Genomic DNA, 27,547 nt, shown 5'->3' on the forward strand with positions numbered 1-27,547 from the left:
AAAAAAACTTAACTAATGTTTCAAGCTTGAGGCCTATACATGGAGAGAGCAGCAGTCAGTGCTGTGTAGTAGGTATCTGAGAGCCTGACGGGGGCCAAACTGCGAGGCTTGGAATTGGAGCCTGAAACCAAGAGACACAAGATGGCGGCAGAGGCAGTAGCCAGGAGGGCAACGTGGCTGAGGGAATTGAGTCTGGGTGAGTATAGATCGTGGAGCAGCAGGGATTACAGATGGGGAACAGAGATGGAGTTTGGAGAGCAAAGGAGAACTTCCTCAGACTTGTCGTTGGTTATGTATTTTTACCTTTGCTATATAAAGGACACTGTGTGACCCACTGAGTGTTGCAAAATAAAATAGTCTCCAAACCCCTAGTTGAGACATTGGGTGGATAAGCTGTTCGGAGCTGCTGTCAAAGACACTATAAATGGAGGGGAAGAGGGCAGAGGTTTCGGGTGGGGTGCAATTTTTGTATCTTGACAGTGGTGATGTAGGTCAGGGACGAGGATGGACAAGTGGCTGGAATTGGAGGAACAGGAATATCTCAGAGGATCTCAGCAGTGGAGAAGGGGGATCATGGGTGGGGGTGGGTTTGAAAGGGATTTTAAAGATGAGGGGGAAAAATACTGCAGCTGCTGGAAATCTGAAAGAAAGTAGAAAATGTCTGAAATGCTCAGCAGGTTAGGCAACATCTGTGGAGATGGGGGAAAAAACTGAATATTTTGGGTCTTGGATCTTTTGATTTTAAAACTGAGGCCAGTCTTCCACACCGCATGAGCTATTGTGATCCTGAGTTTTAACTCAGGCCAGATCCAAGTAACGTTCACATTTAGAACCCCACACAGCCCGGCGAAGGTGCGGACTTCTGTTGTAGTTCTGAATGCACTTAAAATCAGCTGAAAATTCAATCTTAATCATGTTGGAATGAGCAGTTAAGGGGAGTACAAAAATAACATGTACTAATGGAACAAATCCCATGCCAGTGAGGTTTGGATTCAGATTAGGCCATGCAACTGTGAAGAACCATGACTAATTACTGGATAGTAGAAATGTTCATGTACTGTAAAAATCCACTGAGCCTTAATGTCAGAAGATGCATTTAACACAGTTTTTGTTCTCTAAAATTTTTGGGAGATGAATTTACTGCAGCCCCTTTTAATGGTGTTTTGGTGGGAGCCCTGACTGACTCCCCTCTCAGCCTCCTTCTCCAGCTGATCCAATCTCTCCCTGTAACTAAAGTCCTCCAATCTGGGCAATGTCCAACTGAATCTCCTCTGCACAATATCATCCTTGCTGCAGTGTGGTGACCACAGGTACTCCCAAGACTGGCCCAACCGGTGTTTGGTTGAAGTGACAGCATAACATCCAGATTTTTAGTCAGGTGCTCCTCAACTTCTGATGGGGTTATGTTCCAGTAAATCCATCGTTAGTCAAAGAAGAATACAGCACCTAGCATTTTTTAATGATTAAATTTTGAATACCTTTATTCCTTCCACGCTGAAAAAAACCATTAATGTACACAGTTGAAAGCAGCCACCCTGGGCAAGAAGAATGTTTGAAGCATTGAACTAAAATTAATTGCTGGATGGTGAGGGTGCTAAAGTGGCAGGGTCATCAATTTCACTCATTCGCGGGATTGCTCCAGAGACTGTGAGCGCGGTTGAGCCAGCATTGCTGTATGATACTTTCGTGCGATGCTGCCACCACTCAGCACTGCAAGAGAGCAGTGGACCGCATAACCACAAGGGCAGAAACAGATCGGAATTTGAAATTGAAAGTACAGATTCGAACCATCATAACCACGAAAAATCATACATCGGACCATCAGAAGTAGAGGAGCAGCTGTATTCTCTACCCCAATCTATTGAAGATGAGCACGCCACCTGCCTTCTTCACCCCATCTCCCCTTCATTCACAGGATGTGCCAACATTTAATTGTCCATCATCTAACTGCCCCCTGAGATGGTGGCGGGGAGCTGCCTTCTTGAACTGCTACAGTTCTTGAAGTTTGTGCGGAATCCACAATTCTGTGGGTGGCGGGGGGGGGGGGGGGTGTAGGGCACGGCTCCAGGATTTGGTCCCAGCAACGGTGAAGGAGCATCGATATTTTTCCGCTTTCAGAGATCTCTGGATGAAATCCAGTGTCCCTCTGTTCATCAACATTCCTTCTTGTACCACTGTCGAGGCAGTGCATTCTACCCCCTCATTGACTTCCCAAAGTGCAACACCTCACGCTTGCCAGGATTTGACTTCTAATAGGCAAAAGTCTGTTAATCTCGCAGGGTAGAAATAGTCTCTATTGTTTGGCTAGCAACCACTTTTTCTTTCTGGATTTCTCACTTTTAAGTCATTTTGAGCCTAACAAGAGTTTTAAAAAATAAAGGGAAAGCTGCAAAATATATAACATTTTGGTTGAGAACTAGAAGGGTAAAAGGGTGCCCTCCTGCAGTTGTACAGGGCCCTGGTGAAACTTCACCTGGAATATTGCATCCAGCTCTGGTCCCCAAATTTTAGGAAGAACATACTTGTTATAGAGGGAGTGCAGTGCAAATTTACAAGGTTAGTTCCCAGGATGGCAGGATTGACATAAAGCTGAAAGGTTAGAAAGACTGGGCTTATATGCGGTGGAGTTTAGAAGGATGAGGGGAGACATGGTTGAGATATATAAGATTATCAAGGGACTAGACAGGGTGAATTTGGATTACATGTTCCCAATGTTGGGAGAGACTAGGACTAGAGGGCATAGTTTAAGAATACAGGGAAGGCCCTTTAGGATGGAGATGAGGAGAATTTTTTTTACCCAGAGAAGTGTGGATCTGTGGAATGCTTTGCCGCAGAGAGTGGTAGGGGCAAATTTGCTGGATATGTTCAAAATGGAGTTAGATAAGACTTGTGGGCAGGGGAGTTAAGGGTTATGGGGATAAGGTAGGGAATACTGATAGTGAATGATCACCCATGATATGAAAAATGGTGGTGCTGGCTCGACGGGCCAATCGGCCTTCTCCAGCACTTATTGTCTATTGATAAAAAGTAGACAGGAGTGCCTGATAGTTGCGTCTACACCAGATCGCAGCTCTCTGGAAGTTACACCATATAACAGCTTGCCAGGATTAAATGACCGATTCAGAGCTCCTCCGTGACCTGGAGTCGAGTCTAATGGAATTTTCATGAATTGCTGGAGAGAGTCGATTAAGTGTCTCAGCATTGGGCGAGAGTGCCGTTTGTTACACACAAGGTGTACCATTCGCACTGACGGTCCCAGCTGTGTGTGCTTCTGATGTAATCGATCCTGCAACAGCTGAGTGGCGCACGCTGAGCACCAAGGTGCTGATTGTCCATCGTTTCTCTCCCCAGGTGGTCGTGTTGACAAACTCCATGCTGGAGGAACAGCTCGAAATTGGTCAGTTTTGTCACCAGAACAACATCAAGTTCATCGTAGCAGATACAAAAGGCCTTTTCGGGTAAGAGCTTGCTCCCAATCTGCTGCAGGGCTGGAACGTTTGGGACGACTGAGGACTGAGGGGATTATCTCTGCGCCGTTCTCTGATTTGGACAGTTGATTTTCTGTTTTGGTAGTAGGTGGTACATGAAGTACCAACTATCCAGAAGCTCCCACTGATGACCAGAGGGCTCATTAGAATGGACTGTTATAACGAGCTAGCAAATTTTTAGACGTACAGTAACTAAGCCCTTCCGGCCCATGAGACCGTGCTGCTCAATTGACCTACAACCCCTGTATGTTTTGAAGGGTGGGAAAAAACCAGAGCACCCAGAGGAAACCCATGCAATTCAGGGTAAACGTACAAACTCCTTACAAACAGCATCAGATTTCAACGGTGGTGCGCTGCATTGTGAACAAACAGGCACAAACAACGAAAAGCTGTACTACAGGTGTTAATTAGCTTACAACTTGCACACAAGGTTCTGTATCCTTTCTGGCTCCATGTGCTCTGCTCCTGCCCAAGGGCCAGCGCGAGCCTTTATGTGGGGCCAGTGAATGGCAGAGAGTAGGTGGAGCCAGTCTCCCAGGTTACCTCCCTCCTGGTACAGTAGGTTTCCCCCTGCAGTAGGCAGTGCAAGAGTGCTGACAGGCAGAAGCAGTCACTGACAGTCCAGTGGTTGTATCACCACACGAACCCTAGGTCGCTGATGATGTAATAGTATTGCATAACCGCTACAGTCACCATGCCGCCAAAATGTTGCCAGTCAGCATAATAGCTCCAGAATATACTGTGCCCTCAATAATATTTTGGACAAAGACACTTTTTTTCTTTTATTGGCCCCTATGCTCCACAGTTTTAAATTTGTAATCAAACAATTCTCATGTGATTAAAGTGCAAATTCCAGATTTTATTCAAGGTTATTTGTGTATATTTTGGTTTGATCATGTAGAAATTGCAGCACTTTGTATACATGGTTCCCCCATTTCAGGGCACCATAATGTTTGGGACATTTGGCTTCACAGATGTTTGTGAGGACTCATTGCTTCATTGGTGCAGGTATAAGAGAGCTAGACTTGCTTCTAAGTTTTTGATCACCTTTCGAGTCTGTAGTTGCCATTTTTCCCACACAAGGCCAGAATTGTGGCAATGAAAGTGAAAAAAGCCGTAATGAGGCTGAAAAACAAGAATAAAACAGTTTAAGAGACATTGCCCAAACTTTGGGGTTACCAAAATCAACAGATTGGAACTTCATTAAGAAGAAAACCTTCAGTTTTCGCAAAGGGACTGGTATTCCAAGGAAGATCTCTACTGCTGATAACAGAAATTCTCATCATAATTTAAGTAAATCCCCAAACACCAGTCTGACAGATCAGAAACACTCTTCAAAAGACAGGTATGGATATGTCAATGACGACTGTCTGCAGAAGACTTTGTGAACAGAACTACAAGGCTACACTGCAAGATACAAACCAATAGTTACAACAGAAAGGATGGCCAAATTTCAGTTTGCCAAGAAGCATTTAAAGGTCTGGGGAATTCTGGAAAAAGGTCTTGTGGACAGATGAGACCAAGATTAGCCTGTATCAGAGTGATGGCAAGAGCAAAGTCTAGAGGCATAAAGGAACTGCCCAAGATCCAAGATGTACCACCTCATCAGTGAAATATGATGGTAGGGGTGTTATGGCCTGGGCTGCCACAGGTACTAAGCCGACATAACTGCTGATGGCAGTAGCAAAATGAATTCTGAGGTTTGAGCAAATGCCTCCAAACTCATTGGACGGTGCTTCATCCTACAACAAGGCAATGATCCCAAACACTGCGAAAGCAACAAAAGGAATTTTTCAAAGCTAAAAACTGGAAAATTCTTGAATAGCCAAGACAGTCACCCGATTAAATCCAGATGAGACGCCTTCCAGATGCTGAAGAGAAAACTTAAGGGGAGAAGCCCCCGAAACAAGCAGGAGCTGAAGGTGGCTGCAGTAGAGGCCTGGCAGAGCATCACCAGAGAAGATACTCAGCACCTGGTAATGTCTCTGAATCACAGAATTCAAGCAGTCCTTGCATGCAAGGGATATACAGCAAAGTACTAAACATGACTACTTTAATATACATACCACTGCTATGTCTCAAATACTCTGATGCCCTGAAATGCGGAGCTATGTCTAAAACGTGCTGTAATTTCTACATGGTCAAACCAGAATGTACACAAATGCACTTTAATAAATCTGGAATGTGCACTTTAATCACAAATGAATTGTTTGAGAACAAATTTAAAACTGCGGAGCACAGGGGCAAATAAAGGGGGAAAACGTGTCTGTCCCATACTTTAAGGAATTGTAATGTGCGTTGAAAGAACCAAAGACTTGTTGATCCAAACCAAGGCTTTTATTAACTAAAAGACTGAAGCATATCACAAGTAGGTCGACCAGTCCTTTCCTCGGGAAAGAGAACATTCTTTCATGGGGGGGTGGCAGTGGTCGCGTTGCAGAGGAGGGAGCGGATGGAGTGTAGGGCACTAGTGAGCACATCCTGCCAGCGAGAAGTGGGGACACCTTTGGACCAGAGGGCAAGTGCAACCGCTTTCCAGACGGTGGCATTCTCTCTTTCAACTTGCCCATTACTGAGTGGGTTATAGCTAATGGTCCTGCTTGAAGCAATACCATGCTCCAGAAGGTACTGCCGCAGCTCCGTGCTCATAAACGAAGACCCCCTGTCACTGTGGATGTAATTGGGGTACCCGAAGATGGCAAAGATGCTGTGCAGGGCCTCTATAACTGAGGAGGCAGTCATGTAGGAGCAGGGCACAACAAACGGGAAGCAGGAGTACTCGTCAATGGCTGTAAGGATGTAGGTGTTACGGTTGGTAGTCTACGCTGAGACGCTCAAAGGGGCAGGTGACTTTGATGACGTGGGTGTTCTCCGGATGGAAGAAGTGGGGCTTGCACTCAGTGCACACTGGGCAGGCACGGGTCATGGAGCGAATCTCCTCGACTGTGTAGGGCAGGTTGCAAGATTTGACAAAGTGCGCGAACCTAGTGACCCCTGGATGACAGAGCTCCTCGTGGAGTTTCTGCAGCCTGTCCAGTTGCATGTTGGTGCAGGTCCCCTTGGAGAGCACATCTGGCGGATCGTTGAGTTTACCTGGCCGATACAGTATGTCATAATTAAAGGTGGAGAGCTCGATTCTCCACCTGGTGATTTTGTCATTCTTGATCTTACCTCGCTGGGTATTGCTAAACATGAAGGAGACCACGCGTTGGTCGGTCAGCAGCTTAAAGCGCCTGCCAGTGAGGTAGTGTCGCCAACAACGTACTGCCTCGACTATGGCCTGGGTCTCCTTCTCGACAGAGGAGTGTCGGCTCTCAGGACCCTGGAGGGTTCTGGAGAAGAAGGCTACCGACCGGACGGCCTGGTTCAAAGTGGCTGCCAGTGCAAAGTCAGAAGCATCGCTTTTGACTTGGAATGGTATGGACTCGTCGATGGCGTGCAACTTTGCAGCAGCGATGTCCGATTTGATGTGGTTGAAGGCCACTCTGGCTTCGATTGACAGGGGGAAGGAGGTGGTCTTGATGAGTGGCTGTGCCTTGTTTGCATAGTGTGGAACCCATTGGGCATAGTAAGAGAAAAAACCTAGCCAGCATTTGAGTGCCTTCTGGGCTTTGGGGGGGGGCAAGTCCATGAGGGGACGCATGCGGTCAGGGTCCAGCATGACCACCCTGTTCTCCACCACACAACCCATAATTGCGAGCCGAGTGGTCCGGAAGACAAACTTGATGAAATTGTAGGTCAAGTTCAGCCGAATTGCAGTCTGAAAGTCTCAATGTTGGCATCATGATCCTCCGTGTCATGGCCGCAGATGGTGACATTGTCCAGATATGGGAAAGTCGCAGTCAGCCTGTTCTGGTCCACCATCCGGTCCATTTCCCCCTAGAAGATCGCGACGCCATTTGTGACCCCAAAGGGTACCCTGAGGAATTAATACAGCCACCCATTCGCTTTGAAGGCCGTGAAAGGTTGGTCTTCTTGGAAGATCGGGAGCTGATGATAGGCTGAACGTAAGTCAGTGGTGGAAAATACAAGGTATTGGGCGATCTGATTCACCACATCCGTGATCCTTGGAAGGGGGTACGCATCCAGGAGCGTGAAGCGGTTGATAGTCTGGCTATAGTTAATCACAATCCGCGGCTTCTCCCATTTTTAACAATCACTACCTGGGCCCTCCATGGACTCGAGCTAGGTTCAATAATACCCTCATCCAGCAGTTTGCGGGGGAGGAGTCACGTGATGGAGTAGTGGCCGGACGGTGAACTCCAGCCCTCTCCAGAAAAGTCGGGAAAAACAAAGGAAAACACAAAGGCACAGAAATAAAAGTTAAAGAAAAGTGAGTATAAAGGTAGAAAGAAGATGGCGACAAAAAAAGAAAAATCGAAAGCAACGGTAAGAAGAGAGGAAGAGAAGACAACGGAGGAAGAAGGTGAAGGCCTTACCTGTTCGAAGAGGCCCGCGGTGGAGAGAAACACCCGCTCCCTCGGGTCGGTAGATAATGGACTACAAAAATGGCTCGCTGAGCCGAGTAAAAGTGCGCAACCGCGCATGAAAAAAAACACACCGACGGGAGGGGGGACCAGCTGGGGAGTCGATCTCCACAGCCGGCAACGACAGCTGCAGAACACCTGCAGCAAGAAGAGACCACAGAAGACAATGGAAACAAGAAAGAAGAGAAGAAAAGGGCAACAAAGAAACAACAGATGGCCAACCCAGAGGAAGAAGAAGAGGAAGAGTACAGTGAAATAGAAGAAGAAGAGAAAGGCAAGATAAAGGTGGTACTTTCTCTTATTAAAGGATACATGGAGTCATTTAAAGAATGGCAAACACAGGAATTTAATGATTTAAGAAAAAGAATAAACAACACAGAAGAGAAAATGAATAAAATAGATATGACCTTAACAGAAATGGGAAAGAAAATGGACAAGATGGAAGAGCGGGCAGTAGCAGCAGAAATGGAGGTAGAAGACTTAAAAAAGAAATTGGAGGAATCTAATAAAAAAACGATAGAGACACAAGAACTGTTAGCTCAAAAAATAGATATAATGGAAAATTATAACAGAAGAAATAACATAAAGATAGTGGGCCTTAAGGAAGATGAAGAAGGCAAGAATATGAGGGAGTTTATAAAAGATTGGATCCCTAAGACCCTAGGATGTCCAGAACTACAGCAAGAATTGGAAATAGAAAGGGCACATAGAGCATTGGCCTCTAAACCACAACCACAAAAAAAACCAAGATCTATTGTAGTAAAATTCCTAAGATATACTACAAGAGAAAAGGTACTGGAGAAGACAATGGAAAAAGTAAGAGAGGGCAACAAACCACTGGAGTATAAAGGGCAAAAAATCTTCATTTATCCAGATATAAGTTTTGAACTCCTAAAGAAGAGAAAAGAGTTCAATACAGCAAAGGCGATTTTATGGAAGAAAGGGTATAAATTTATACTAAAACATCCAGCGGTATTGAAAATATTTATTCCAGGACAACAAAACAGACTATTCTCGGACCCAGAAGAAGCACGAAAATTCGCAGAACAATTACAAAAATAGACTGAGGGATGAAGACGGGTAATGAGAGTAAAAATGATCACGATTGATATGTATGTGGGTAAAGAGGTATAAGAGTGAATAGATACAATGTGCATTGGTGAATGTATCTGTACTTAGAGGAAAATATAGATAGTATAGACAAGAATTAATAAGGGAAGGTAATGGAATAGAGAGAATAAGGAGGGAATTAAAAGAGTGACATTTGTTACATATGAAAAGTGAAATCTTTTCTGGGGGGGGCTGGGTGGGGGGAAATAGCGGTCACTGCAAAATCAGTTGACGCTTGCGAGTGGATTTGCAAACCCAAATGGAGAGGGGAGATGTGGTTGTCCGACAAGGGATAAAGGACAACTCAGGAGGGGAAGGGGAGATTGGGGATAAAGAAGATATAAATAGGAGAATAAGGAAAATGTTGGATGTTGTAGGAATGTTGTCTTATAAAGAGTTGAAAATAAGAAAACAGAAATAGAAAAGGAGGAAAGGTAATGATGGAAAAACAGAAAGAGAAGATAAACAAAGTATAAAATGGCTACGCTGAACTATATGACTTTAAATATTAATGGAATACATAACCAAATTAAAAGGAAGAAACTACTAAATTTACTGAAAAAGGAAAAAATTGATATAGCATTTGTCCAAGAAACACACTTAACTGAATTGGAGCACAAGAAATTAAAGAGAGATTGGGTAGGACATGTAACAGCAGCATCGTATAATTCAAAAGCAAGAGGAGTGGCTATATTAATTAGCAAAAATGTGCCATTTAAAATAGAAGAGGAAATAATAGATCCAGCAGGGAGATATGTTATGATAAAATGTCAGATATATTCGGAGTTTTAGAATCTACTTAATGTATATTCACCTAACGAAGAAGATCAAAAGTTTATGCAAGATATCTTTTTGAAGGTAGCTAATACGCAAGGGAACATACTAATAGGAGGGGATTTCAACCTGAATTTGGATCCAAATATGGATAAAACGGGGAAAAAAATTAACAGGAAGAACAAAGTAACCAAATTTATAATTAAATCAATGCAAGAAATGAAACTTTTGGATATATGGAGGAAACAAAACCCAAAAGAAAAGGAATACTCATACTACTCGGCTAGACATAAAACATACTCAAGAATAGACCTATTTTTGTTATCAGCTAGTATGCAGGATAGAGTAAGAAAAACAGAATATAAAGCGAGAATACTATCGGACCATTCACCCTTAATATTGACAGTAAAGCTAGAGGACATCCCTCCAAGAATGTATAGATGGAGATTAAACCCCATGCTACTTAAAAGACAGGATTTTAGAGAATTTATTGAAAAACAATTAAAAATGTATTTTGAAGTAAATACGGAATCAGTGGAAGATAAGTTTATACTATGGGACGCAATGAAAGCATTCATTAGAGGGCAAATAATAAGTTATGTAACCAAGATGAAGAAGGACTATAATCAGGAAACAGAGCAGTTGGAAAGGGAAATAGTAAACATAGAAAAAAAATTAGCAATGAAGGAAGATACAACTAAAAGAAGAGAATTGACGGATAAAAAAATAAAATATGAAACATTACAAACATATAAGGTAGAGAAGAATATAATGAAGACAAAACAGAAATATTATGAACTAGGTGAAAAAATGCACAAAATCCTAGCATGGCAGCTTAAGACAGAACAAGCTAAGAAAATGGTATTGGCATCAAGGAAAAAAGACAAACAAATTACATATAATCCAAAAGAAATTAAGGAAAACTTTAGAGAATTCTATGAACAATTATACCGAACTGAAAACGAAGGGAAAGAAGGGAAAATAGATGAATTTTTGACTAAAATTGAACTACCAAAACTACAAATAGAGGAACAAAATAAATTAACAGAACCATTTGGAACAGTAGAAATACAAGAGATAATAAAAAAATTACCAAATAATAAGACACCAGGAGAGGATGGATTTCCAATAGAATTCTACAAAACATTTAAAGACTTATTAATAGCGCCCCTCCTGGATGTAATCAACCAGATTGATGAAACACAAAGCTTACCAGATTCATGTAAAACAGCAATAATTACAGTAATACTAAAACAAGGGAAAGATCCACTCTCACCAGCGTCATATAGACCAATATCTTTGCTAAACACAGACTATAAGATAATAGCTAAACTATTAGCAAACAGATTAGCAGAACAGGTACCGAAAATGGTAAATTTAGACCAAACTGGATTTATCAAAAAAAGACGCACAACAGACAATATTTGTAAATTTATTAACTTAATTCATGCAGTAGAAGGAAATAAAGCACCTGCAGTAGCAGTTGCTTTAGACGCAGAGAAGGCCTTCGACAGAGTAGAATGGAATTATTTATTCAAAGTATTGCAAAAATTCAGTTTACCGGAGAAGTATATTAATTGGATTAAAGCATTATATAAGGGACCGTTAGCGAAAGTGACAGTAAATGGACATTTATCAAAGCAATTTAACTTAAGCAGGTCAACGCGGCAGGGATGCCCACTATCACCTTTATTGTTTGCGCTAGCTATAGAACCACTAGCAGAATTGATAAGAATAGATAATAATATAAAAGGAATAAAAATAAAAGACAGGGAATATAAAATCAGTCTATTTGCGGATGATGTTATAGTGTACTTAACAGAACCAGAACTATCAATAAAAGAATTATATAAGAAATTGAAGGAATATGGAGAAGTGTCGGGTTACAAGATAAACGTAAATAAAAGTGAAGCAATGCCTATGAATAATGCGGATTTCTCAAAATTTAAGAAGGAATCTCCATTCAGATGGCAAATGCAGGCAATAAGATACCTAGGTGTACAAATAAACAAAAATCTAGGCCAATTATATAAACTCAATTATAATCCACTAATGAAAAAATTACAGGACGATTTAGAGCATTGGAAAGATCTACCACTAACACTGATAGGAAGGATAAACTGTATTAAAATGAACATTTTTCAAGGATATTATACTTATTTCAGGCATTGCCAATACAACTGACAGAAAAATTCTTCAAAGAGTTAAAGAAAATAATAAGGAAATTTTTATGGAGAGGGGGGAAACCGAGGATAGCACTAGATAAATTAACAGAATGGTATAAACAAGGAGGCTTACAATTGCCAAACTTTAAAAATTATTATAGAGCCGCACAATTAAGATACCTATCAGATTTTTATCAAACAAGGGAAAAACCAGACTGGACGAGATTAGAATTAGATAAAATAGGGGAAAAGATACCCGAACACATATTATATAAATGGGACGAAAAATTGGTACAACATAGAACTTCTCCAGTATTACATCATCTGCTCAATATTTGGAAGAAGATTCATGTAGAAAGAAATAAAACAAATTATCAATTACCAAAACTAATATTGACGCAAAATAAGCTACTCCCTTTTATAATAGATAACCTTTCCTTTAGAGAATGGGAAAAAAAAGGGATTAAAAGAATAGAAAATTGTTTTTCAGGAAGTAGATTCTTATCCTTTGAACAAATGAGAGATAAGTACAATATAACTGGAGATACAGCGCTGGCATATTACCAACTGAGATCCTACTTGAAGGATAAATTAGGAAGCAATTTGAGTTTACCAGAGGGAAGTAACCTTGAATATGTGATTACAGATACAATGTTAATCAAAAGATTTATAACAAATATGTATATTAAACTGCAAGAAAAGGAGAATGAGGAAACAAATGGTAAAACTAAACAAAAATGGGAACAAGATTTAAATATAAAGATAAAAAAGGAAACATGGGAGAAATTATGTTCTGGAACGATGAGAAATACAATAAATACGAGGCTACGTATGATACAATATAATTGGTTACACAGACTATACATTACACCGCAAAAGTTAAATAAATGGGACCCAACAGTATCTGATAGATGTTTTCGATGTAAAAAAGAAATGGGAACAACAATTCATGCAATCTGGACATGTGAGAGAGTAGAAAAATTTTGGGATGATCTCAATCAGATATTAAATAAAATAACAGAAAACAATATACCAAAGAATCCAGAGATCTTTCTCCTAAGTAACATAAAAAACAAAGAATTTGGAATTGATTTGGAGGATGCACAAAAAAGATTTGTTAAGATAGCCCTAGCCGTAGCAAAAAAATGTATTATGTCAACCTGGAAATTGGAAGATAATTTGAAAATACAACAATGGTATATAGAAATGAATAAATGTATTCCATTAGAAAAAATAACATATAGTTTAAGAAATAATATTGAAATATTCGAACAAATATGGGAGCCTTACATTAAATACAATAGCGAAAACCTACCGGGGACAATCATTACCTAAGTTGATGGAAGGAGAAGGAAAGAAAAGAATGGACTCAGTAGAATTTCTGGTGCATTTTTGTTGAATGACAACATTGTCTGACTGGTTTAATGCAACCTAGATTGTATACCTAAAATGGATGAGAGGGGGGGGGTGGGGGGGTGGCTTGGGAGGAGGGAGTGGGGGGGAGAAAAAGTCACTGTGTATGTGTGAAAAAGAAAAAATGTATATCATGGCTAATGTGATTTATGGTGTGAAAAATAAAAAAATTTAAAAAAAAAAATCCAGCAGTTTGCGCACCTCATTTGTGATAAATTTCCTGAGTTCAGAACTATATTGACAGCTTTTGGTGGCCACAGGCTTCCAGCCAGGGGTGAGATTTGCGAAAATTGCTGGCAGAGCAACTCGGAGGGTGGAGAGACTACAGGTGAGGCCCCGAGGCGTGGGGGCGGGTGGCTCGGGCTGCCGCTGGCAGGAGGTTCTTGGGGTGGAGTGGTTTCAGACATAGAGCGGAGCATGAGGCCCCCCAAAGTGCAGGGAAATGGTTTGAAATTGGCACTGAAAATCCAGTCCCAGCAGAGCAGGGGTGCACAATTGGGGAAGGACTAATAGTTTGAAGCTTGTGAACGTGATGCCCTGGACTTTCAGGGTCGACACACAGTACCCCTTTACCCCAGTCGAGAGCAACCTGGTCGCCAATGAAATTCTCTGTGTAGTGGGGAGAACAGCTAGTCCGCAACGATGGGCCAAGTCCGGGCGAATAGATCTGCCAGTTGACCCCGAGTCAAATAAGTAAATGGTATAGTGTCCATGCACTTTAATCAGTTCCATTGCTTTTGTGAGGGGTTGGGGGAAGTCCTGGTCAAGGGTTATTGATGCAGAGACTTGTAATGTAGACAGTGGAGACCTGCGTGATGACATCACATAACGTGTGCATGATGACGTCACACAAACGGTGGGGCCTGAAAAAAGTGTCGGGGAAGTGGTGTTGCTGCCTGCAGCCAAAGGTAAGTGTTGGGGGTCGCTGCTTGCCATCAGCGGTGGGGCGGTCAGCGGGGAAGCGGTCAACGGTGGCAGGTCCCCAGACGGCAGCGTCAGCGTGTCCCCGGTCGGCAGCGACAGCGGGTCCCTGGTCGGCTACGGCAGGTCCCTGGTCGGTGGCGGTGGCAGGCGTTGAGGTTGGGGCTGGAGCCTGGTCGGATGTTAGGGTGAACGTCATCGCGGCGAGGGTGGGTTGTACCTTTCGCGCTCGGCGTCTGCCCCGTAACGTCAGGTGCAGCCACGCGATGGAGTCCTCGCTCTCATTGGATGAGAGCTCTGAGGAAGAAGTGTTTGAAATGGAGAGTGGCAATTTGGCTTCACACGAAGCACTGTGTTTGACGGTGGCCATTTTGGAGTGACAGACTGCAACAAAGTGGCCGTTTTTAAGGCACCTCTGGCACCTAGCTTTTCTTGCTAGGCACTGGGACCTGCTGTGCTTGTTCTTCCTGCAGAAATAACACTTTGGGGTTGCATCGGGCAGCCTAGTGGCAGTAGTAGGGTAGAGGGAGGGCATCCAAGTCACATCAGAGTGTGGGGTCCAGCCCCGAGAGTCCATGTCCATACTTAAGACTGCAGCCTCCATCGTCTCTGTGATCCGCATCACGTCCTCTAGGTTTTCTCCCCCGTGCTCTAGCAGGCTCTGCCTCACCTCATTCAATCGAACCCCGGCCACATAGGCATCCCGAATGAGATCGTCTGTGGTCTCCGCAGCAGTTCTGTCTGTGCATACACTGTCCCTGCCCATTGCCCTTAGTGTCTGAATATAAGCTTTACAGGACTCACCAGGCTGTTGACTCCTTGTAAAAAGTTTGTACCGAGCATAGACCCTGTTCACTGGTCGCTCGTAGAGCCCTTCCAGCACCTTCATGTCTGCAGCTTAAGTGGTCGCGTCCTGGACACTCTGGTAGACTCTCGGGGACACCATAGTCATCAATATTAGTAGTCGACGGCTGTCCTCTATCACGGCAGGATCAGAGTATGTATGTTTTGAAGCATCTCACCCAGTGCTTAAAGTCATTCGAGGCTGTAGCTGACTGTGGGTCGATGTCGAGGAGTTCCAGCCGTAGCATATGCTCCATCCCTTCAAGATTTATTTTAGTTAATAAAATTGTAATGCATGTCGAAAGAACCAAAGACGTTGATCCAAACCAAGACTTTTATTAACTAAAAGACTGGAGCATATCACAAGTAGGTCGACCAGTCCAGAATGGCCTGGTCTGGCGAGGAGCAATCCTTTAAGACCTGCCAGTAGGTGTGTCTACACTCTTAGCCAATCACAGTCAACCTACACTACCATCTGTACATATGTACATATACACATTGGTGATAGAATCTGTACTATCACACCCATACTTTAAGGAGGGCACTGTAGATGAATGACACAAGGGTAAAAAAATGGAAAGTTTAGAAATTCGAGGGCCCAGGAATGAAGAAGGCTGCAGAAAGTGGCAAGTCGAACCAAGTTATTCACGGGACTCTTGACCCTCCTAACCTACAGCAGCACGAACGATCTGTCTGCTAAATTGAAAAACAATTTTTAGCACTTACTGTAGCTGCAAAAAATGTATTTGTCGATCCTTTTCTATTTATTATCTCTCTTTCGTCTCATGGTGCATTGTCGATTGTGTTTCTTGCGCACCTGTTGTGGCTGCAGCAGGTAAGAATTTCGGTGCAATGGTACAATAAACTTTGACGTGGATTAATGGGATTGTGAGAGAGAACAAGTTCCAGGACTCCAGGTCAATCGGAGGGGAAAATGGGATTGATTGTTCTGAGGATCAGCATGGACTTGATGCCCTCCTGTCTCAGTTACAAGAGGACCATTACTCTCTACATCAATGCCAAATATAGAATTGGAAGTGTTGAAGATATTAAACAAAATCTTTTTAATTTTTGAGGTGTTAAATATAATTGATGCAAAAATTATGTTGTACTAATCTATATCTTACATTAATAATTTTAGTCATATTATCTTTACATAACCTTCTCCAATCATCTTGATCTATTATTCTACCTAAATGCTTTTCCCACCTTAATCCTGATTTATGAATATCTGATTTGGACATTTTCTTTTGAAGTAATTTATATATTTCTGAAATAAATTTATTTGTACCTCCTTTAGGAAGCAAAATTTCTACTTCAAATTGTCTAGGTAATCTCAACTTTGACCTAATTTATCAATTAAAAAGGCTTTAACTTGATAATAACAAAAAAAGGTATTATTTGGAGTATTATATTTTTCTTTCATTCATTGAAAATAAATAAAATAACCAACTTTAAAAAATTCTATTGTTTTAATGCCCATTGGATTCCATATCTTTAAAAATTAATTATTTACAGTGAAAGGAGTTTATTTTGATATAAAGGTGTTTTACATGAAATCTTACCTTTCCCACCCATCTCATAATCTATTTTATTCCATAATTCAATTAAATGTTTCAGTGTAGGTGGGTCCTTATCACCAATTAATAATTTGGTATTTCATTTATAAGTAAATGGAATAAATTAATTTAATATCTTCAGAGTTATGCTTTAGATGTAATAAAGAGATAGGTTATTTTTTCATTTGACTTGGAAAGTGTACTAAGGTTGAGTCATTTTGGATACAAATTAAAGCATTTTTGGAGAAAATATTAAAGGTTAAACTTCTGTTGGATCCAATGTTATTTTTTAAAATGTGTGTGTGTGTGTATGTGTATATATATATTTTTTTTTTAATTATTTTTTTCAAATCTATTAATAAAATTCATTATTAATTGAAATGTATTGTGGTTTAAAAATTATATATATAAAATATTTCATTAAAAAAGAATTGGAAGTGCTCATGTTTAACTGGCTCAATTAGTTTGAACTCCCCATGGTGATCTTTACTCTCTGGAGATTATGCTTTAACTGAACTGAAGTCCAGGGGAATTTGTTTCACTTTCATTGTCACCCAGCACAAATATTAGGCCAGAATGTTCAGCCAATGGAGGCAACCTCTGGAGTAAAATCTTTCCCGTGAGTTGGTATTCCTTTGCACAATCACAGCCTTTATTCCCCCCAGGTAGGAGAGTCCAAACCTGGGGCTATGAGTTTGAGGAGAGACAGGAAAGATTTGGAAAGGACCTCAAGGGCAACATTTTCCATAGAGAAGGTGGTGGATGTACGGAATGAGATACTGGGAAAGCTCTGGAGGTGGGCACAATTTGGATGTTTAAAAGAAAGGGGAGGTTTGGAGGTACATGGGTTAAATGCAGGGGAGCTTGAATGGGCATGAACAAGTTGGGTCGAAGGTCCTGTTTGCATGACGTGTCTCTCCATGATTCTAAAGAATGGGGAAACAGTTGGAGAGCCTTATGTCGATGGACATTGAGGCAATGGACTGTAATCTTGTGCTTGTGAATGACCTATTCAAACCACTCTATTTCTGATTCATCCAACAGTCAGCTGTTCTGTGACTTTGGCGATGACTTTGTCGTAACAGATGTGAATGGTGAGCAGCCCATCAGTGCCAACGTATCCTGGATCACTAAGGTAAATCCTCTCTGCTAATATTCAGACCCAATAGAGTCTAAAAAGGACATAGATCAGGAAAATAGTCATGGTATTTTTACTCTGGATAGGGGAGTCTAAAGTGAGAGGACACCGAGGGCATCATGGCCCGGTTTGGTCATTGAAGTGCCCAGGGACACAGAAAGCTGCAGAACATAGCAGACACTGTCAGACTCCGACCTCCTGTCCATGACAAACATCTCTGTGAGGTGCTGACTCACGAAGGCAACCAACATCACAAAGGACTCCCATCGACCTGGTCACAACCTCTTCTCGCTGCTACCTTCAAGAAGAAGGTTTGGAAGCCTGAAAACCAGCATCTCTAAGTTCAAGAACAGATTTTTTCCAACAGCTATCAGGCTCTTGAACTTCCCCCAATCAGAAGCTACTTCGACACCACATGACCTGTCTGCACTGTCGAAACATTGCTTCTTTTTCTTGCACTATCTGCATCTGTGAATACGTACCATCTTTTGATATTTGTAATCTCTTTCGATACTGAGATAATTTAATGTACACTGTTCAAGTTCATTTTTTTAAACCAAAGTACCTGTTTGCAGCAAATGAGAACTTTGATGCATATGCACTTGTGTATGTGGCAAACTCATTATCGATTTAAGGTGAGAGGGGAAAGATTTAAAAGGGGCCCAAGTGTTGGAGGGATAAGGGACAAATGCAGGCAAATCAATCGAGATTGAGTAGCAACATGGGCAAGTTGGGCCGAAGGGCCTCATATAGTTTTACAGCATGCAAGGGGATCTCTTGGCCAAGCTTGTCCATTCTGACCAAGTTGACTATCTGGGGTTGTCCCATTGCCTGCATTGAGTCTACATTCTTCTAAGCCCTGCCCATAACAGCCTGTTTTCGTGCGGTCGAACTCAATGAGTAGCCTTATCTCTTTCCAAATGTCTTTAAAACATTGTATTTGTACCTGCCTCTAGTACTTCCTCTGGCAACTTAATCTAGAGGTGTTATCTCAGGTATGGTAAATGCCCTGGTCGCCACTTGAGCAGTTTCTATTAAAGACAGACAAGCCATCGTCAGATAGTGAAAAAATAATTTTCTTTCGCTGGGCCCCCAGTGGTCTCCCTCACCACCCAGGTTCCCAGTGATCGCTATGACTCGAAGTGGCACATGGAAGGTGGCACGATTGGCATGGAGACCCGATTCGCCTCGACCAAGTCAAATTTCTCCCCACCTTCTCTCCACCTGGCCAGCGCCACCCCTCCCCACAACATACAAAGAACACACACCTCTTTCTTCTCCACTCCGTCCACCCTTCCTCGTCCTCCCGTTCGCACTCAACTTATTAAAAGGCCGAAGCCAAATGCAACATGGCAGCCACCAAGGCAGGTTCTCTCTCTTGAGACCTCCTTGTGCCGTTTATTTTGACATATGGAATGTAAAGGTTTGGCCACCCCTGCCATGGGTGCCATTTTACGTAGATACGCCCCTGGCTTATTCCATATGCACACCACCCTCTGTGTGAATCAAGTGGCCCCCTTAGGTCCTTTTTCAATCTCTTCCCTTCAACCACTTGGGCTACCCTGGGGGAAAAGATGACGACAATTTACCTTATCTGGGCTCCTCATTGTCAGAAATAAAACTTCTCACACATGAGTCTCTTTAAAACTGATGACATGACAAGCTTTATTTACAAGTCTGCAGAGTTGGACTCAACTGGCTTCTCACCAGTTAAGCCCCGATACATACAGTGCATTGATTTTTATACCCTTATTGTTTGCCCTTCCCCTTCTTATTAATACTGTTTTAATTGGTTAGTATTGCAAAAGCATTCTAAGTATAACTGCATTTTTAATTATCACGTTCGTTACGTACGTTGTGAACTCTACATACACTAAATTCTGTTTCTCACCCTTCTTATCAATCTTTTGTCTCCTGCATGTCTCTCACTATGACCATGAAAAGATAGGTTTAAAAAAAACATATCCAGCTGAACCTTTTGTCCTTGGCTGCTAGTAAGCTCCCTGTCCGTTCTGGCTTCCCTTTTTATGATTAATCATCACATTTTAACTTAAGTCATTTTAACCTAAATTCTCTATATAACAATCCACCCCTTTCTCTCTTTAAAATGTGTGTAATATATATATATATGAATGGGGATTTTAACCTGGGGAAGAGAAACGTTTTATGATACATTAATCTCGTGCTGAAGTAAAATTCTAACGGGGTCTCCCAGTCCCCCTGGTTGCATAGCCTGTTGGACCATGGGAATCATTAGGCTGCGTAGACAGGGAATAATACAGGGCAAAATAAGTAGGAGGAATAAAATACCTCCGATGACCCACAAGAAGGTACGCCACCAGGTTCCCCCAAACCATTTGTCCATCCAATTTAATTGTGCAAAAGGATGCCAGGTTTGAACCGGTACATGGGACAAAGTACGAATATTATCAGCGATTTTACGAATGGCTTTTCCATTATCATCAATCTGTAAGCAGCAGTTAGTCAAATTAAGCTTTCCACATACACCCCCTTCCGTGGCTAGGAGATAGTCTAGGGCCAGACGGTTCTGATATATAGCAGAGCGCATTTGACCTTGCTGGGATGCAAGTAATTGCAGGGCTAGAGCTGTTTGATTTGTAACAATTTCAAGGACTGCTTGTAAGCGAATAATGCGATTTAACATATAAATAGGAGTACGATAACCCCAGGATCCATCTTGAGCCCATGTAGCGGGACCATAATATTGAATTATGCGTTCTGGAGGCCAATCATCTCCCCATTGTCCCAAATGTACCGTGCTAGAGCGGGGCTGACGGTGTAATGTATCAAAAACCTTCACTCCTAATTTATGACCGTGATCGTGGGGTAGGAGGAAAAATTCTGGGCGGATTATTCCTAGGAAACAAGTTCCACTCCACTGTAAGGGGAGACGAGTATAAGCTTTATTACCACATACCCAGAATAATCCATTTGGGGATACTCCATACCCCCTTTCCCAAACTCTTTTAAGAACGGGGTTTGATTGGTATGGTCCTGTGATGGTGGAATTGGTACAATTCCAAAACTGAATACTGCTATTAGACAGGGGTAGGCAATTAGTTTTAAAAACAGTGGATAAGAACCAAGTCAGGGGTTTAGGAAACCAAGTGAAAATGCCAGGCGAAATGCGAATCCATACAGCCTTGCAGGGACTTTTTCCTACTGGGTATTTGCCGGTTCGTGAGAGACAATAAAAACCAGAGGGGACGTTAGAGAGAGACCAAGTTTCTCTTGATCTCGTTCGGTTAGTTGTCCATATTCGGGAAATCATGGTCAATGAATTGAGGGACTCCCCCCACCAAGGCCATTGCTCTGACATCCGTGGACCCCCGCAAACCCAACAATTGGTTACATTAAAAGTTCCTGCAATTTTAGTTGCAAGATCTACAAAAAGGTTATCTCCCCCAACTGCATGACCGAAACTGTCATGGTTATTTGGATGGACTCGAACTAAGTCCGGCTGTCTTAAAGGGGCAGGCACTTTCGAGTGTAGAGTGGAACTTTTCATTGGAACAGTACGCTGGTGTATGCAAAACCAGAGTCCATCAGGGCATGGTGAGCCTGAGTCACCCTTCCAACCGTTAAGAGGGAAAGGAGTGGTATTAGGAATCTGTATATAATGACCCATATTATTTCCTTCTTTTTCCACACAAGGGGTATATGGATGTTGGGTGGTATTTTCTGCCCAGCATTTCTCAGGAACTGAGGTATGGGAAATAAAATTACCCTCCTTTCTTCCCCAAATGTGGTCCTGAAACAGGACCACTGTGTCTCTTACATTTCACACCTGATAAAGACATAGGCAAACTAAGAAAAATCAAAGAACATAGCAATAACATTGTGAATCAAGTCTTTCTGCGAAATCGCAAAGTAAGAGGTTTTTCTCCAGGAACACAAGTCCAATCTGAGTTCGTATCAGGGTCCTGAGGCGCCTCTACAGGTCCCTTAAATCTGGATGCGTGCGTCCACCCCTTCTCTCTTGTTCGTGCTGCAGCCTCTGTAGTTAAGAGAACTTGGTATGGACCTTCCCACTGGGGCTGGAGTTTTTCAGTTTTCCAGGTCTTGATGAGAATCCAGTCTCCTGGTTCCACTTTGTGTAAAGAAAAGTCTAGAGGCGGTGTTTGTGCCAATAGTCCTCTCTTTCGTAAATCTGTAAGAGAGCGTGACAGTGCCTGTAAATAGTTCCTAACAAATATATCCCCTTCCCCCAAGGTGGGACACCCCTCAACTGTACTCCAGAAGGGAAGCCCAAACATCATTTCATAAGGGGACAACCCTACATCTTTTCGTGGGGCAGTACGAATTCTCAATAAAGCCAGGTGCAGACACTTTATCCAAGGCATTTTAGTTTCCACCATTAATTTTGTCAATTGCATTTTTAGGGTTCCATTCATACGTTCAACCCTCCCTGAGCTTTGTGGATGCCAAGGGGTATGCAATTTCCAAGAGACCTGTAATGCATTACAAATCAATTGTTGGATTTTTGAAGAAAAATGTGGACCCCTGTCTGAGTCTATAGAATCCATTATACCATATCTGGGGATTATCTGCTCTAGGAGGAGGCGAGCTACTGTAGAGGCTGTAGCATTTACTGTTGGGAAGGCTTCCACCCATCGGGTAAAGTGATCTATTATCACCAACAGATACTTCCATCTTTGGACTTGAGGTAACTCTGTGAAGTCGATCTGGATACGTTGAAAAGGGCGTATGGCTAATGGTTGACCTCCCATGGTCCCTGTCCTCATTACCTTCTTATTAATTTTTGTGCATAGGTGACAATTCTGCACCTCCTGTTGGGCCAAGGTGTAGATTCCCTTACACACATATTCTCGAAGCACTGTGTCACATAAGGCTTGGGTGCCCCAGTGGCTCTGATGATGCAGGTGTTTTAAAATATTGCGAGTTATTTCTTTATTTAGAACCATTCTTCCATCTGGTGTCTTCCATGTTTCATCAGGCAGCTGGCTTGCGCCCAGCTGAGCCATGTCCTTTTCTTCCTTAGCAGTGAAAATGGGAGCCTTCTTTATGCCTTGTCTTATTGGGATTAAGGTCAGCAAACGGACTTCTTGTTGCATGGCTGCCCTTTTGGCTTCTTCATCAGCCAGTCTGTTTCCAATTGCTGTCGGGGTATCTCCCCTCTGATGGCTTGGTATGTAGACCACTGCTATTTCCTGGGGTAATGTCAAGGCTTCTAAAGTCAGAGTAATCATCTGTTCGTGTGCCAATTCCTTTCCTCTTGATGTAATTAGACCACGCTCCTTCCAGATCTTACCAAAGGTATGCACTACCCCGTATGCGTATTTGGAATCAGTGTAAATCGTTCCAATTTTCTTTGCCAGTATTCTGAGGGCTCTCTGCAAGGCATATAGTTCACAGGATTGTGCTGACCAGCTTCCGGGTAGTCTCGTGGATTCTACTACTTTCCAAGTATTTCCTTCTATTATAGCATACCCACTTCTTCTCATTCCGTCAACACATCTGGCGGAGCCGTCAATGTAGAATTCATATCCTTCTCCCAGCGGAGTATCGCAAAGGTCTTCTCAGGTCTTGGTCTGAAGATCTGTCAACTCGACACAGTCGTGCTCCACCTCTCTCTCTGTTTCACTGCCGTATAAAAATTGAGCTGGGTTGCAGCTATTAATCTTTGCAAACTGTAGATCTTCTCCGACCATTAAAATGGTTTCATACTTTAATATGCGAGAATCAGTCAGCCATCGATGGGCAGTTTGTGTTAATAAAACACTCACAGAATGGGAGGTGTACACAGTCATCTTTCCTCCAAAAGTAAGTTTACGTGCTTCCTCTACCAACAGAGCAGCAGCCGCTACTCCCTGGATACACGTCGGCCATCCGCGAGACACTGGGTCCATCATTTTGGAAAGGAAAGCCACTGGGTGTCGCTGACCGCCTTTTTCCTGTGTTAAAACTCCCACAGCTGTTCCTTGGTTATGAGTGACAAATAGCTGGAAGGGCTGTTTTAAAGAGGGCAGAGTGAGTACTGGGGCTCGTGTCAGGCGATGCTTCAAGTCCTCAAACCATCCCTCCTCCTCCTGGGTCCATTTCAATGGATATTCATTTTCATTTGTCAGCTTTTCATACATAAACTTCACCAAAGCTGAGTAGTCCTCTATCCATAACCTACAGTAACCTAAGAGTCCCAGGAATTGTCTTATTTCCTTCTTATTACGGGGTAACAGCATTCTGGTGATTCCCGCAATCCGTTCAGGGGTAATCCGTTTCTGTCCTTTACTTATCTGGTGTCCCAGATATACCACAGTTCTCTCAACGAACTGTAACTTGTTCCTGGACACCCGTAGACCCTTTTTCCCCAGATAATTCAAGAGTCTAATTGTATCTCCCCTCATTTCTTGTTCCTTGGGTCCTGATAATAGTAAATCGTCCACATACTGCATTAGTTGGGAATCATCAGATTGTGGATAGTCCACCAGGATTTGTTCTAGCATTTGTCCAAACAGGTTCGGAGATTCAGTGAAACCTTGGGGCAATACAGTCCACCGAAGCTGTCTCCGTCTACCTGTCCATGGATTTTCCCATTCAAACGCAAACATATCTCTACTTTCCTCTTCTAATGGACACGTCCAGAAGGCATCCTTCAAGTCGATAACACTAAACCACTCATGGTCTGGGGGAATCCGACTCATAATAGTATAGGGATTAGGCACCACTGGGTGGCGGGTCTGAACAATAGCATTCAAACTTCTTAGATCCTGAACTAGGCGATAGGATCCATCTGACTTTTTCACTGGGAGTATAGGGGTGTTATAAGGTGACATGCATTCTTCCAATAGTCCGTCTCGTATTAGAGTCTCAATTACCGGCTGTAGCCCTTTTCTCCCTTCTAAAGAAATAGGATACTGACGTTTCCTTACCGGCTGATGACCTGGTATTAATGTGACATGTAAAGGTGGGATGTCCAGACCTCCTCGATTTCCCTCCTTATACCAGACTCTTTCGTCAATCTGCCGTTCATCCTCTTCCTTTAAAGCACAGAGGTGGACTCGCACTTCTCCGTTCACAGGGAGAGCACCCAAACCTAGGAGAGCCTGTAAGTCCCTTCCTAGGAGGTTAAATCCAGCCGACGGTAACAACAAGAGGTCTTGTACCCCTTCTCTTTCTTCCAGTTTCACTGTTACTTGGGGAATTATTGATACCATTCTGGGAGCCCCTTCTATCCCAGAAATTGTCAAATTACTTTTTACAGGTTCAGTTCCGATTGGCACAGTTATTACACTACTTCGTTCCGCTCCTGTGTCCACCATAAACACCACCTCTTCTCCCTTGGGACCAATTTTTAGTTTTACCAGGGGTTCCCTCTTATACTTGGTCCCTAACATTTGGAACCCCTGACCCCCCTAATCTTCTTCCATAAGTTCGAGGGCACGCAATTCCCTCTTGTATCGGGGGCATTCCCTCTTAAAGTGTCCTTCCTCATTGCAGTAATAGCACTTAACGAACCTCCAGGGTCTTCCCTCTCTTGGATATCTTGGATTGTTTAGAGGAAGGTTTTGTTTTCTTTCCCCTCTGGATTCGGCATTCATCTGTCGGATAGTCTGTACCATAACCTTTGTCGCCCTCTTTTGATCTTCTTCTTCTCTCTGCACATATACTTTTTGCGCCTTTTTTAACAGGTCGCTTAAGGGTTTTTCGCTCCAGTCCTCCTCCTTTTCTAGTTTCTTTCTAATGTCCTGCCATGATTTGGAAACAAATTCAATTCGAATAAGCTGTTCACCCGTTGGTGTACTAGGGTCCACGCCCGCATACTGTTGGACATTCTTTCTCACCCTCTCCAAAAAATCAGTAGGGGACTCGTCTTTCCCCTGGTGGTTCCCAAATGCCTTGGTAAAATTGTGACCCTTTGGCACAGCCTCCCGTATCCCTTTAATTGTCCACTCTCTATATTGTCTCATACTTTCCAATCCCTCGGGTGTTCGTTTGTCCCACCTGGGTTCTTTTAAGGGATATTTTTGTTCATGGGGTCTGGGGTCCCCAGGTTGTTCATATTCCCACATGAGGAGGGCAGCCCGTCGAATCATCTGCCTCTCCTGGGGTGAGAATAATGTTCCCATTATTGCCTGCATCTCTTCCCACGTATATGTGTTTGGTCCCAGGAATTGGTCGAGCTGTTCAGCCAGTCCTATAGGATCTTCCAAAAACTTTTTCATTTCTTTCTTAAATCCCCGCACCTCTGTACTAGTTAGGGGAACATTCACATATCCCGTTCCCCCTCCCGGTCCTCCCATAGGAACTTCCCTCAGGGGATTTAGGCTTATTGAAAACTTTGATGGTCCTGGACCAGTCTGGGATCTTGTCCAGGGTCGGTTTACCGGTGGAAGTTTAGGGTCCGACTCCCTTAATTCATCCTTTTTTTCCCGGCCCCTTTCGGGGCAATCAGATTCATCACCTTTCCCCTCCGGTAATGAGCTTTCCTCGGGCGCAGTAGGCACCGGGGGAATATAAGGAGGGGGAAGGTTGTCCAGAGGTTCCCATTTCTTTTCTCCCGCTACCCTCAATTTAAAACATTTTGTTAAGGATCCTGGCCAGGGAACCCAACAAAATGCATATGCTGACTCTTCTTGATTCACCTTTGGTCTCGAATTTACATATATGTTTAATGCTTGTCTAACCCAATCCTCATCAGATCCAAATTTCGGCCACCAGACCGAGGAACCTTTAATAGGTTGTTTCGACCAAAGGAGACAATATTGGACCATCTTTTTCTTGTTTTTGTCTCGATATTTTTTACTATCCCAATTTTCAAACATTCTCCCCAAAGGGCTGTCAAGGGGAACTCCCAGGAATTGTCCTGAATTTTCAGACGAGCCCTTAGATTTTGATCCTCCCATTTTCCCACCTAGATCTGTTTATCGTTGCTGAGGACCCTCTCGTTCTGGACCCTACTCCCTTCTTCTCAGACGCCTCGTCGGAGGTACTGTCCCTCCTTCGGTTACCGCTGAGGTTTCCCTGGGGTTGACCCCTTTCTTCTCGGCACTTCGTCGGAGGTGCTGTCCCTCCTTCGGTTACCGCCGAGGTTTCCCTGGGGTCTATCCTAGAGTCCCACGACAGGGTCCTCACGCCACGACAAAAGCTCTATACCTGATCTATTACGTTAGGTTTTTTTATCCAAACAGGTGTATCCCGTTACACCTGTTACCCAATCCCCACACCACAATCGTAAGTCGTGACTTACCGGTTTCTTCCCGGGGATTGAACCGTCACCCTTCTCCTCTCCGTCTTGTCGTGTCACCTTGTCCGGATACCACTCGCTCAAGCCGCCCGAAGCGACGAGCAAGGGACTAGGAGCCGCTGAACTCAGCGGGGTGCACCGCCTCCGATGTCCCTCTTCTCGCCTCCCCTCACGGCCGGAGTGTAGATCCCGGACGAGTCCCCATTTGTCAGAAATAAAACTTCTCACACATGAGTCTCTTTAAAACTGATGACACGACAAGCTTTATTTACAAGTCTGCAGAGTTGGACTCAACTGGCTTCTCACCAGTTAAGCCCCGATACATACAGTGCATTGATTTTTATACCCTTATTGTTTGCCCTTCCCCTTCTTATTAATACTGTTTTAATTGGTTAGTATTGCAAAAGCATTCTAAGTATAACT

At 43.0% G+C, this 27,547-nt stretch overlaps 1 protein-coding gene across 4 annotated transcripts in view; it reads left to right on the forward strand.

The window, feature by feature from the left end:
- uba1 (ubiquitin-like modifier activating enzyme 1) overlaps window positions 1-27,547 on the forward strand; it is a 381,394-nt gene that overhangs the window by 33,204 nt on the left and 320,643 nt on the right. For all 4 annotated transcript variants that reach the window (XM_069936574.1, XM_069936577.1, XM_069936576.1 and 1 more), the window contains 2 exons: window positions 3,352-3,458; window positions 17,805-17,895. In XM_069936574.1, the coding sequence (XP_069792675.1) occupies window positions 3,352-3,458; window positions 17,805-17,895 (198 nt within the window). The remainder of the gene's footprint in view (window positions 1-3,351; window positions 3,459-17,804; window positions 17,896-27,547) is intronic.

Source organism: Narcine bancroftii, chromosome 5 (genome assembly GCF_036971445.1).
Source record: "Narcine bancroftii isolate sNarBan1 chromosome 5, sNarBan1.hap1, whole genome shotgun sequence".
In the NCBI taxonomy this organism is placed as follows: Eukaryota; Metazoa; Chordata; class Chondrichthyes; order Torpediniformes; family Narcinidae; genus Narcine; species Narcine bancroftii.